Source organism: Sturnira hondurensis, unplaced genomic scaffold (genome assembly GCF_014824575.4).
Source record: "Sturnira hondurensis isolate 20B ecotype Veracruz unplaced genomic scaffold, ASM1482457v3 Scaffold0016663, whole genome shotgun sequence".
Classification (NCBI taxonomy): domain Eukaryota; kingdom Metazoa; phylum Chordata; class Mammalia; order Chiroptera; family Phyllostomidae; genus Sturnira; species Sturnira hondurensis.
In genome coordinates this window covers 5,170,789-5,184,766 of record NW_028089294.1, presented here as the reverse complement: position 1 = coordinate 5,184,766, position 13,978 = coordinate 5,170,789, and the positions used below count along the sequence as shown (strand labels likewise).

The following is a 13,978-nucleotide window of genomic DNA, read 5'->3' as shown; positions in this document are numbered from 1 at the left end:
AGAGGAAAGGGAGCCACCAAGGACTCAAATACATCACATGTTCCAACATCCTTCAGATCTTGCAGGGAGGAGATGGGGGGGCGGGGGGGTGTATAGGAGACTGACCACTGTCTCAGTCTGCTGGTGGAGAAACCCAAGCCTTTGCTCTCCTGAGCTGTGACTGAAAAACCTCAAAGCATCTGTTGTTCTGGGGGGGAAAGTGGAGGACAACGACATTAACGCAGTCATCACCTGATACTGGTAGATCTAGTCCTACCCTGGAGAGAAGGCAGGTTTTATCCCTTTTGCGGGGAAGAGACCCCTCCCCAACAAGTGACACCTCCAGAGCCTTCCTTTTGGTTTCGGGGAGGTGTTGAAAAGGGAAAACATGGTTCCAGAGAGGCAGGTACGATTCGGATAACATGCCATTTGGTTATTATTTTAAACAACGCAACTGCTCTGTTATTAAGCAAAGGGCCCGATTCCAACCATGAGAGGAAATGATTTAACCCTTGCAGTTCACAAAGCATCATTTCTTTGCCAGGGGCTGAATGGAGCCCTTAGAGACCCAGAGAAGTGAGCCCATTTCCAGACAGTGAGGGTTTCCTTTCTTTTGCTGGGAAGATCAGATCCCCTTTGTACATAATTTTTCAAAAGTCAATACACTTCTACCTTACATCATAGTCCTGGGTAGTAAAGAATGCTATTGATATTTTTACAGGAGAAAATTAAGGTCAGTTACAGCTTGCAAAGTGATGACAAGTCAAAGTCTCTTGCCAAGGTCAGACTAGTTCAGAGATGGGAGACTTCCACAAGGCACACAATTACATAAGCAATACAGGTTATGCTAGTAACCGTGACATGTATCAGCAAACATGAGATCCTAGGAGGTGTTTGGTAGAACACTTGCCTATGTGTCCTATATTGGTGGGCACCCATAAATAATAAAAAGGCTGATAACACTGCTTTATGTAAGCAAGCTTAGAAATCACTCTCAGATAAGTGCTTTTGACCTAAATCTTGCAGCACCTCGCACTGACATGTAACCCCACTACTGTGAAATTCTGTAGATTTAAGAGTCTCAAACTGCCCAGTGACCCAGCCATAAAGCAAGCAGAAATAAAGATTTACAGTCCGACATGATACAATTCGACATTTACCTTCTATTTATTTCAGCGTAGCTGAGCGCGGAACCTACTTAAAAGCCAAAGCTTTTTTTTTATTCAAATGTAAATGCTTGTTTATCATTCATTCTATGCCACCTCCCCTGCATCCTACAAATTAGTCTATTACTAAATGAAAAGATAACTTTGTTTCAGAGGAAGGAGTAAGCAGGAATGGCTTCCATAAAATCCTTCTAGACAGGCAAAGATGAAAGATGACTTTACCATACGAAATAATCAGATACAAATAGCTGTTCAGCAGCAGCACACCTAAGAAGTACTTTAATCAAATATTTAGGTTACCTGCCAAAAAGACCATGATCTCTTCAAAATGCAACGCGGATTAAAGTGTTATCTAACACGAGCAGAAAACTAACCTTGGAGTGGAAGTTTGAAATGTGTTCATCATAATTTTCATGTCTTTGGATAGAGAAACCGGCTTTTTCAGCTAGATTGCAAAACTGGTTTAAAGTTGTCCCTCGGCGTGGGGCGAATACCATTGCTTTCCCCTAGAACATTAAAAAGGAAATTTACACATTTTAAAACTGGAAGGCAACCAAACACAACATACGTTGGTCAAAGCATTTAACATATCACTCCCAGGTAGAAAACACAATTGTTCTTGAGACGTCTACACAGGAAGGGCATTCACAGTGAGAATAATTTCATGGATAGATATACATTAAATAAGAAACAATAATATGTATATTTTATATTCAAATGGCCAATGGCTTTCAAACAACACATGTAATAAACCCAATGTGACTCGAAGTTGGTATTCTGCACAACACACACCTCTTTTGGGCCCAGTGGTTTACACAAAAGCACCAGATTTTAAAGAAACTGGCCCAGAGCAGCGCCACCCACCTTGCGACTCGCCGGCAGCTGCCAACACGCCCACCACCCCGCTCCAGAGCATGTGGCAACACATGCCTGTAAATGTTCGTTTCTTGTGCTCTGAAACTCCAGTACCAAGACATCCTCCATGGAGACAAGCAACCACAACCCTATTGGAGAAGGTCACACTTCAGTCCCGCCACCGGCCTTTTCTGTGACCACGCTGTCAGGCACAAGTCTACAAGGGTCTTGGTTTCTGGCTTCAATGAATCCTTTAAAATGGTCATCATTATAGCAGAACAGCTCCTCACAGTACTCAAATGATTGCTTTTCAAAGAAAGAGGTACAAAGAGGGTAAACAGGCTTTTCTAAATAAATTGCACAGCCTTGTAAGACTGTCGCAGTGGGGAGCAGGGGACGACTTGAATAAAACACACACTGGATTTTAGAAGACCATCCGGCATGAAACCCCACAATGATCGTGGGCTAACTACTGGGTGCATGTGGATTTTGTCCTCTCCCTTCTAGATGTGCACAAAACGGCGAAGCTTCGGAATCTTCTTTTCTTTCTGTTTGTTTAAACGATGACTGCATGCTTCCGTTAATTACAAGGTTATACTTCACCTTGATGAAATGCCACATTACTTTTGGGGGAGTCATGAAAATCTATCTTGGTTTCTTCTGAAAGGTGGTTTATCATTCACACCTGCTGGCTAGGTATTTGAGCATGTGGTACATGTCAGATGCTGGGAGAGGTGCTTTACACAGTCTCCTTGAGTCTTCAAACCACCAGCAACAGAGGGACCATCAGCTCCCTCTTATAGGATGCTCAGAAAGGTTGAATAATTGGCCAAGATGACATGCCTAGTAAACAATGAAATTTATCCAACTCCAATGCCAATGCTCTTTCCTGTGCACCACATTGCCTCCTTCTTAGTACTAGTGATGACGATGATAATAATAATAATACTAATGGCCACCATGGTGCTAGGTTTTTCCACCTTCCTTCAAACCTCTCAGATTTTCCCAACAACCTTGCATGGGAGACATTGCATTTGACAGATTATTAAACACACACTGAAGGGGTTGACCAGTACAAGAAAGACCTGTGTGGCAGAAAGGAAAATCAGAAAACTACAAAGCTGTTGGGCTAGAATGGACCTTGGACATGTTAGTGTAATCCCCTCTAGCAGATGAAACACTCAAGTCCTCCACCCAGTTTCCGCATCCAGCAAACGGGAAGAACAAAACCTGCCCCCTCCCCCGACCACAGCAAGCCGTGAGAATCAGATGAGGTGGTGAATGTGAAAATAGTTTGAAAACCAGGGTTAAATAGATGTGAGACTAGAAACATCTACAGCACCTAACATATAAAAATTTGATCAGTTCTCTCTCCCCGTCACTCTTTTTCTCATTTACCTGCAAGAAAAAACACTGATACACTGTCTTGGACGTCAAGTGTGTTTTCATACTGTGTTTACATGGATGTGTACACACTCATCACATAATTATAGCAGCACCCACCATGCCAATACACTTAAGGTTCTGTCAGCTTTTCCAATATTAATTGCTATTTCCAGGTGGTTTTCAAACTTAGCAGTAAAAATTCATTTTGGTGTGAAACTAGATATAACACGTGGTCTCAGCAGGGGGGCAGGAGCTGTCATTAAAAAGAGGGAATATTAGCAGGTCATTTTAGTCATTTCTAAGAACTTTTGGCCCTTCTAGATTTTTGAATAGTAGAAGTTTTTTAAAATTTCAAACTCATTCACAAAAATTGTCTTCCAATGGCAACAGAAGAGTTGATTTTTAATAGCTATTATCTAAGCCAGTGATCTTCAACCTTTTTCATCTCACAGCACACACAACCTAATTACTAAAATTCTGCAGCTCACCAAAAAAATATATTTTTGCCAATATGACAAAAAATAGGTACAACTTTGATAGATTTACAAAAAAAAACAGTAATTACCTATCCTTTTTGCTCTAAAGTGACTTTTAAAAAAATCAGGCACTTAAACTTGCATATAAGGATTTCTGATACCAAAAATTAACTAATCAGACACAACCTTATTATGGGACATGACCAATATGATGCAACTCTGTTACATGACCTAGATATTTATGGTTCAAGACAGGGTATCCACACTAGACAGCTACTGTTGTGTTGGCTGTTGTCATTTTTTTATTTGACAGTCTAAGGGAAAAGAGGTCAGTGCCCCTGACTAAAGAACCAGGTACTGCATGTTTGAAAAATTCTTGTAACACATCGGTTGAAAATCGCTGATCTAAACTATTTATCATAATGTTTACAAGGCTGCAGGCTCTTAGTTGGGTTGATGTTTGCATTTACAAAGCACGTGCTCCCCACACCGCACCCCCGTGTTGGCTCTGGTGGGCTGGAGGCTGCAACTGGGCACAGGGCAGCGCCCTCTGGGCAGACATCTCTTTCCTCCTTTAGGTCTCAGTTGACCTGTTCTCTTTCATTAACTGCCCAGTCTAAAACCACAGGCCCTCCTCCATTGCTGTTTACCCCTCTCCCCTCGTTCTTTTTGTTCTCAGCACTCATCGCCTCTGACACACATTATGCCCGTTTGTTGTCACCTGTCTCCTCGGGCCAGAATGTGTGCTCCATGACAAAGGAATCTTCCAGGCTTTATTCACTGCATTTCTCAGGGCCTAAAGTATAGTAGACACTCAACTAATATTGGTTGAGAGAATAAACTAAACCCAGATGTTGAGTAATCTGAGGAGTACAATTCTTGGGGAATTCAAAGGCCATGTCCTATTGCTTATTCTTTAGAAAAGACTTTCTTCGAGAAGCGTTAATAGAGTCAGCAACTGCAATGGGATTTCAGGGGGAAGCACCTGTGCACAGCACTGCACCCACAAGAAAGATGCAGAGCAAGCAGGGGTTCTCATCTCTAATTACTCGGGTACGTGGGCTTCCTTTTCAATTTCACTGAATACAGACACCTTTGGCACATAGATCCATTATTAGGAGGGACCACAGTACACCGCCCACTCATTCGGTGAGCACCCACTGAGCCCTACCCAGTGCCTGCATCTGCCCCACAGTGAGTGGTTTCGGAGCCTTCCCCACCCCCAGTGGAGCTGGACCCCCCCACAGGTGCAATCAGAGGGATACGCCTTACAATTCAGGCTACAAAAATCAAAGCTAGTAAGAAAAAAATAGATTTCAAATTAGCCCATCACTTTTAGGAAAATTATTTTTAATTTACCAAAGCACAAGTTTCTGAGCATTCAGTCACAGAATCATTTTAAACTCAGAATGAACACTCAATTGAATGTAAAAATCTGACTGCAGAGAAACTGGGGAGAATTCGTTTATCCCTGGAGAGGAGAGAGGAGTAGTTCCACCAAAACAACAACAATAATGTTTATATTGTGGGCGCTGCTGTTGTTATTTCGCTAGACTCATCTATACTCATGTATTAAAGGGCGTGCACTTCTGGAAAAAATAAGTATGCTTCAGATTTATTTTAAAAGGAATATGCTATGCCAACGAAATGCCTTTATTCTTTTTTCATTTCCTGGCAACCAACTATTAAGTACCGATGACATGTTTAAGCTTATGTTTATGTTCTAACCCTTTCTTTACCCAGTTTCTGAGATGCTGCCCTTGCCTGCTCCCTCCTGCTCCCTCCTCTACATTTCTCAGTCCCTTCCCTGCCTTCTCTTCTTCCACTTGCCTCTTAATTATCAGTGGTCCCCCAAGCTCCGCCTACTTTTCATTCTGTACAGTTCTAGGCTATTGTACCAAAGCCCAGAATGTCAGCTACCACATTCACAGCAAAAATCACAAGTATACGACGGCAGCATTCACCATAGCCCAGAGGCCACACTCAGATTTTCAGGTGCCTGCCAAAGCCACGGGGATGTTCTGAATGTGCCTTTAAGCCACTCTGTCTAAAACAGAACTCAGCATCCTTGATTCCAAACCCCTATCCTTCGCAGGGCACTACTCATGTCTGTCTGTCTGTCTGTCTCTCTTTCTTTCACACACACACACACACACACACACACACACACACAGCTGAGTACCTACTAGGTTCCAAGCACTTCCATATTCTTCACCATTAAAATGAAGTTAAAAACCTGGGAATCGTGGCATTGCTTTGAAAACCCTCTAATGCCACGCCTGCCAACCCACATCACTGTCCCCTGCAGCGTGTGGTTCTCAAACTGTTTCAGTGGCTTCTGGGGTGAACTGGAGGGGTCAAAGAGAGACCAGGGGAGAGGAAGGGCTAAACTTCTCACATCCAATCTCACATCCAGTTGAACTGAAGCTGCTTCACTTTTCTGTTTTATAATTGGGGTGCTGGCCAAAAATGTTCTGGTCAAAGGGTTCTGCCGTTAAAACAGGGTTGAAAACCACTAACATGCGTCCCACCTTTTGGGGATGACAGGCAAAGCCCAGCATGACCTGACCCACACTATCTCTGCAGCATCGTCCCTGTTCCTCCTCCATACTCACCTTGGGCTCTAGTCAGGCCAAACTCATCGCAGTTCTCTGGCTTTTTCTCACATGGACTCCCACACCTTCAAACCTGCAAACATGCCCTTGGAGTGGAATGTTTCTCTTGATTTCCAGTTCTATGTTGACGTGGTAACACTGGCTCGTCATTCGGCAACCAGATTAGACACCCTGCCCCTGCGATACCTGCGCTGAGCTCCTCTGGCCTCCACGCTGGGCCTTCTGCCCCAGTTATCCCCTTCCCGGCTTCCAGGGCTTACCCATACCTCTGCTGTATCTCTAACACACCATCAGGTAACTGCTCAGTTGCTTGTCTCAGGCTGGACTTCCCGCTCCGTTAGGGCCGGGATTACGCTGGACGTCACTCTATCCCCAGGCCCTGGCAGTGTGTCTGGCTTCTGAGAGGCACTCAGTAAATGTTTGCTGAAAAAATCTGTCAGTGAATACCCATTCATTTCCCTCTTCTCAATCTTCAAGTCTTCACTAGCTCCTAACGAACTAGTTGGTTTACACTTGACCCATAAGGAACCTTGCTGCTTTCAAGATCCTTCTAATTCCATTCCAGCCTTCATGCTGTGGCTAGAGTGATCTTTCTAGAACCCACATCTGACCTCACCACTGCTCAAAAACTTTCAGTGCTTCTCTCTTGCCCACATAATAAAGTCCAGTCTTTTCATCATAGTGTTCTTAGCCTTTCCTAAAATGGTAGCCCAAATAAACTCATTTACCTTATCTCCTGCCCCTCTCCATCCCTAACCCCTAGACCACAAAGACATTCTTATACTCCAGCTAATGTCTTGTTGACCCTAAAACACAACATACTTTTCATACTCTATACCTATCAGCACTGTTTCCTCCACCCAGGATACTGCCTTCTAGTCCCTTCTTCTGAGGCTTGGAATGAATTCCCTTCTGACCATTCAAGACCAAAGTCAAATACCACAGTCTCCAAAGAAGCTTTCCTCAGGCAGCCAGTCACTCTGTGCTGTACCTCTCCCTAGTACCCACCACATTGCCTTATAATTCCTGGTAGCTCACGCATCAATCCACCCTGCTAACAATCTATGAAATTCTCACAGTGCTCGTCATTCATATTTATACCCCTACCCTACATTCCCTAGCACAGTGCCAGGCAGGTAGTGGGTTCTCAACAAATGATTTTTGGATAAAGATAGTGTCCAAACATATTCTATTCTTGAGTTTCACATATTCTATTCAAAGCATACATTAGAAAGGTCCACAGAACAAATAAAAGTAGCTATATATGATCAAGTATTGAGCTGTTAGAAGCCATTTGGCACTGTCCACTGTGGTCCCACCCAGGTGTGTCACATCTTCACAAGGAACCAGGAACTCTTTGGGGACAGAGACCTAGCACCACACATGCTGAATAAGCATCCAGGTGGGCTGCAGACAAGAACTGCGAGGGCTAGGCACCTACTCTGAGGGTCTTAAGAACACCTGGGGACTCTATTCCTGCACCTGGGAGAGCCAGGCTTGGCTGAACACAGCTTCTCACCCCGAACAGGGGAGGGCTTGCTGGGCCCCTGGCCCAGCCAACAGACAGGAACCCAAGGGCTCTTCAGCACCATCTCAGTTCCCTGCATGGAGCCCGCACTCACCAGGCTCTGCCCTGAGATGAGCAAAACAAAGGTTTGCATAGGTGCATACAGAGATGTTAGATTTTAAAAAAGAAAGAAATCTGTCAATAAAAAGAAATTGCTCTTTAGAGTCCGTGGTTTACATTTATGGCACTCCTGGCATTTAGGCAGGATTCCAGGGATATGCTGCCATTGCGTGCGAGGCTATCTCTGAAGAAAGTTAAGTGAACCTCACCGTGGTATCTGTGCATTCATCCCTAACCATCGGGCAGCAGGGATGCGAAGCCGGAGAGCTATCAGTACTGCACCTCGGCCCGTCTTCTCCTTGTGTCCCGAGTCAACTCGCACTGGCTGGCTGGCTAGGCTCCCCTCCCTACGTCCAAAGCCATTTCACAGGAACATCAGCAGATGCCATTTGCTGGTTGTCATTTCTGGACTCAAGTTCAACTTGCAGGCTGCTGTGGCTATTTTAAATTACATTTGGGTCTTCAGATACCAGGCATTGGTGATGTTCTTTAAAGAACACAATGACAGAGGGGCACCTATCAATCATCAGTGAGAAGCAGTCACTCACCAGAGGGAAAACCGTGTGTAGCGGGGAGGTTGCTTCTTGGAATGAGTAAAATTTGCTGATTTCATTCTTTTTTAGTAGCTACTTTATTTTCTTTTCATCTTTTAAGTCCCTGCTGAAGAGTCCCTGGTAGTATTCTGGCAGGAGTCACATGTTCTCAATTTTTCTCAACCAGCAAGCTGAGGAAGGTTTCCATTTGGGGCAGATGACAAACGTTTCCTGCTGAAATTTGGAGCTACTGAGAATAACTTCCCAAGCACAGGTGCCTGTTTGGTGGAGAATCTAAGCTCAGCTCTGGGATTTGTGATTGCCAGAACCCCACCCCGGTGCCTAAGCCCTCTGTGAGGTCTATCCTTTCACCCTCCGCCACCATCTCCCATTCATGAACTCGTAAAAACTGGGAAGCAGAAAACTTCCTTTCCAACTACTTTCTTCGCCTCTGGAACTGTGACTCCAGACAGCTGATTTGCCAAAGCTAGAAAGCAAAGAAACACACGCCCCCAAATGACAGAATTCATTCCTTCCCACAGCTTGACACTTGAACCGCCATCTTGCAATTATTTCATTCTTGCCATCTGGTAGTGACCTGTCGCCCTCCATGCAGTGCAGGTTGTATGTAGTAAAATGTCCTCTTCATCCAGGTATGTCATCCTCCTGGGACCCATTCGGGGCATGCTGCAGGGGTGCAGAAATTGGGTGCAGGGGGACACCGTGTGCCCAGTCATGTGCAGAAGTTGTCAAAGTCAAGGTCAAGAAAATGGTTTATTCCCTTCCTGCCATCATTTCTTTGAGGAACATATTGAATAGTTGGAAAGAGCCTCCTCTATTCTGTACTCACCACAGCCAGAAAGCCTCTCTAGTAACAAGCCTCTCTTCAAAGTAACAAGAGCTAACATATATTTAGAGTCAATAGGATGCTAAAGCTTTCCAAAGCATTGGGTATGGGGAGTGAACACACTCTTCATTTTATAAATGGAAAGCTGAGGCTTTAAGAGATGAACCCAGTGGCTAGATACAAAGGACAGACTTGGTCTTCCCTGAAGATACTCCTGGCTCAACCCACCACACTTTCTTTCAGAAACTGCCCCAGGAATTTGAAGCCTCCGGCTCCTAGGTAGTTTTTGCCGAGCACCCTGAAAACTTCTATTTCCCATTGAATTTTTTTGGCTCTCAAACAACTATACTTTGCAAAAGAAGCCAGACATAGAAGTATACAGACAATAAAGTACATTTGTATGCATTGTACAACTAGTAAAACTATGGTGATATAAATCAGAATTTCTGTGGCCTGGTGTAAGAGCTGTGGGCTTTGACTGGAAAGCTACACAAGGAAATTTTGCATAGTGATGCAAATATTTTCTATCTTGATTCTGGTGTTAGTTAATGAATGTACACATTTTCTAGAACTGCATGAATTGTACACTTAAGATTTATGATTTTTATCTCAGTGTAAGTATGAAAATGTCTGAGATGTATTTTTTTATTGTTGTTCAAATACAATTGTCTCTATCGCATCCCCACTAGTCCCCCCACCCTGGCCATCCCCACCTCCTACTCTCAACCCTTCCCCCTTTGGCTTTGTCCATTCCATGTGTCCTTTATACATATTCCTTGATGACTCCCCCATTATCCCCTCCCACCTCCTTTCTGGTTACTATCAGTTTGTTCTCTATTTCAATGTTCCCGGTTATATTTTGCCTCTTTGTTTGGTTGATTTGATTCCACTTATAGGAGATCATATGGTATTTGTCTTTCACTGCCCAGCTTATTTCACTTAGCATAATGCTTTCCAGTTCCATTCATACTGTCGCAAAAGGTAGGAGCTCCTTCTTTCTGCTGTGTAGTATTCCATTGTGTAAATGTACCATAGTTTTTTGGATACACTTATTTACAGATGAGCACTTGGGCTGTTTCCAGCACTTGGCTATTGTAAATTATGGTGCTATTTTGCTGAGCCTTGAATTACGGAGAACTCAGGATCCACCAGCATAGCCCCCAAGTTGTTTCTCTGTGGGACCCTGTGGCACCTTCGGACCCTTGGGCCACAAAACCATGGAAGAGTTGTCTGGACCCAAGAAAACATTGAAAGTAGCTCTAATTGTAATGGAATAACACCTTTACTATTATCTTAGTCTTGGACAGTGACGTCCACAACACGTACACTCAGCAGGGGGAGCTCCTTTGGGAGCAAAGCAGCCAGCGCTGAGAGCTAAGAGGAAGAGTTCAGTTTTTCCTCTAGCTACCCCCAAGCTCTGGGAACCCTTGTCGTCCACTGGCACAGGATATGCAGCTGCTGGCCACTGCTAAGTCCATGTGACCCTTCTAGAGCCCACCAGGGTAGAGGTGGGGGGGGCAGTGGGGTGGTGGTGGTGCAAGTGTTACACTTCCCCAGACTTCCCAATAGAAATGAGTTTCCTGGATGGTAATTTTGAAATGTCCATATGCCATCCAAAACTTGGACGTCCCCCCTTACAGTGGGCCTCTGACCCCTCGGGCTAGAACACCTGGCAGCCTTGTGAATGAGGAGCCTAAGCCAGGCCCCTGACTCCCATTTCCAATGCTGCAGTGTACTCTAGGCCCCTCTGATCTCGTCTCCCTCCCTGCTCCTCACCCAGCATGAGTAAGCGCCAGCTACTCTAGGGCCCCGCCTCAGCCTACTAGGAGCTAAGGGTGAGAATCAGTTGTCTGGAGGAGGGCTGCAGTCTTCGCTCAGAAGGGCTGCAGTGTGAAGCCAACTTCAGGCAAGGGAGGAGCGTGGTTCCAGGTTTAAGAAACACTAGAGATTCTAGGCCAATCTGCACTGAGGTCTCTATTCATAGCGGGGATAAATCATGCAAATCTGCTGCAAAATGGAGTATGTGCCACCAATAGGCTTTGAGGGGGGTGACAGTGAAGAGTGATGTACTGTCTGTTCAGTGTGGGACCGAGGAGTCCTCGGCGCATTGTATTTCTGGATGATGCATTTCCACAGAGGCCTTTACATCTGAGTGTCTCGGTGCCCTCTCTGAAAGTCCTGATCTTGCAAATGCCCATGAGAATCACCCAAGGCTCATAGAGGGAATGCAGAGGCCCCAAATTCCTTTGTCTACCCTCAACTTGCACTGCTCACCCAACCAGCGCAGCTCCATCAGTAGCCTGGAGCATGCCCCTTTCTCGCCTCGAGACCTACTACCCACCTCACAGAGGGAATGGAGAAGGCCGATTTACTTTCATTGATTACTACTTATGAAGCTGTGGTCTCTCCTCTGAGAGGCCTATTTAAAGTTTCCGAGCTATTGTATCCAGAGAGAACAAAATCAAAACAACAGTGTAAGGCAAAGGATGATTATCAAAATTGTCCCAGGAAACTTCAATGTGGAAACAGATATAAAAGAAATACTGAACAGTATTAGTCTGTAAGTCTCACTGAGTTCAGACGACAGGAGCAAACCCTCTTCTCAAAAAGACTTTAGAAACAAAAGTTTAGAAAATACTTCACACACACACACACACTCTCTCTCTCTCTCTGCAGTCTTTTCTCAAATGTGAGTTCCTGTCAGAGGCTGCATTAACATTGTTAACCTGTTTTAAATTCGATGGTGCAGCAAGAACCTTACATACGTATAAGATTTTATTTTTAATGCATGAGCTTTAAACTCATTTTCTTACTTTAAATAGACGCATATTAACTCTCCGTTTAGGCTGCAGGACCTCCTGGCTCAGGATAACAGCCCAACAAAATAAGAGTGGATGCAAACTCTGTAATTTACTCACAGGCATAAATGGATATATAAATGTAGAAATGTGCACAATATTTTATGCCACGCTTGGCTTCATTGTGACCTAATGTTTATAATATATAAATAATGGCTTCCTTTTAAAGCAAAGAACTTTTAATACACAGATTCATCTGAAGTCCTTTTTCTTTAATATAAACAGAAATAGAAAGAAAAAAATCTGTTGCAATAAATAAATACCCAGTGACAAAGGTTACCATTGAAGGGATTTAAAATGACAGAAGTCAATGGAAAACTTTCAATATCGTACTTCTACTTTAATATGAAGATATTGCTATCAAAGGAAAAGACTCAAGAAATTCTTTGATAAAAATAATCTCACACTATCTTTGAAGTGCTTTCATTTATTTTACTACCCACTGTGTTCCTTATCAGAAGGCCAAGGGTAAGAAGTTCCCTAGTTATGATTAGGAACGAATCTGGTAGATCAGAAGACCCAATTGAAGTTGGACATAATAAGTATTAAAGTATTACATGACATTAATCCTGCCATTCCATTACTCTTTCCATCTCTGTATACACACTAATTATTCTGAAGCCAGTGTTCGGGAGAAAATAGAAACATACTCACCCTGGGCTGGAGTAATCTCTTTATTGCATCAACAAGGCTGGCTCTGTACTGGTCCAGAAACAGGCTGACATTGAGAAGAGAAGAGAATCCAGATTAAATTGAGTTTTCCAGTCTAGCGATACTGATGGAGATAAGTACAGGGCTAATGACACACATTTACTTAACGCTAAAAAAAAGACATTGTTTCCTTCTGTTCAAGTGTCTTACCAGAAGAAACAGAAAAAGATATCGGTGGTGCATCTAAAGCCAAGCCATGGACATGCAGTGGGCCAGACTCATGCACGACTGGACCACATGTCACCGTCAGGGGGACACTTTCTAAGCTTCTGTTTGGGAGAATCACCTGGTTGAGATGAAGCTCTCTCAGCACTTCCTGTCATTAGTCTCTGTAGACCTGGGTGGGCCCACTGCACACCGGGGGTGCTGTGAGGCCACCCTCCAAAAACAAACCACCAGCCCCATTACACCCAAACCGCAGGGAGATCTCAGGCAGTGAGGGTTTTCAGTGAGTAGGAACAGCACTGAGGTTGGATTCGACCAGTGACCTAGGACTAAATGGCTCTAAAAACGAAGGTACAGTTTAGGCAACGTGTCACAGAGACCATGGCAACTCTGGATTCCGCATACCACCTCCCCCCGCCCGCCTGCCTTGATCTCCAGGTTGATTTCCTCCCAGTTCACTGTCATCTTTCTTGTTATCCTCTGCTCTTTTGAGAATTTCTGTTGTTGTTCTGTCATCCCTTTCGCTGGATCAGTCTGACCCTGTCTCACCAGGCCTTGTCTTGGAAGCTTGGGGCAGAGTTTCCTTATGCGGGACTCACAGGTCAGAACACTGGGCAGCCTTGGGTATCAGTCATCGCACGAGGAGCCTAAGGGGGCCCCTACTCCCATCCCTAATGCTGCAGTTTGGGACAGGCCCCTCAGATTTAGCCTCCCTGCTCCTGACGCAGCATGAGTGAGTGCTGCCTACTCTTCGGCTCAG

At 44.4% G+C, this 13,978-nt stretch overlaps 1 protein-coding gene across 2 annotated transcripts in view; it reads right to left on the bottom strand.

The window, feature by feature from the left end:
• Nucleotides 1-13,978, bottom strand: part of CAMKMT (calmodulin-lysine N-methyltransferase) — a 348,130-nt gene that overhangs the window by 4,628 nt on the left and 329,524 nt on the right. For both annotated transcript variants that reach the window (XM_037066512.1, XM_037066511.1), the window contains 2 exons: nucleotides 12,997-13,060; nucleotides 1,520-1,651 (listed from right to left, as the gene is read on the bottom strand). In XM_037066512.1, coding sequence (XP_036922407.1) covers nucleotides 1,520-1,651; nucleotides 12,997-13,060 — 196 coding nt within the window. The remainder of the gene's footprint in view (nucleotides 1-1,519; nucleotides 1,652-12,996; nucleotides 13,061-13,978) is intronic.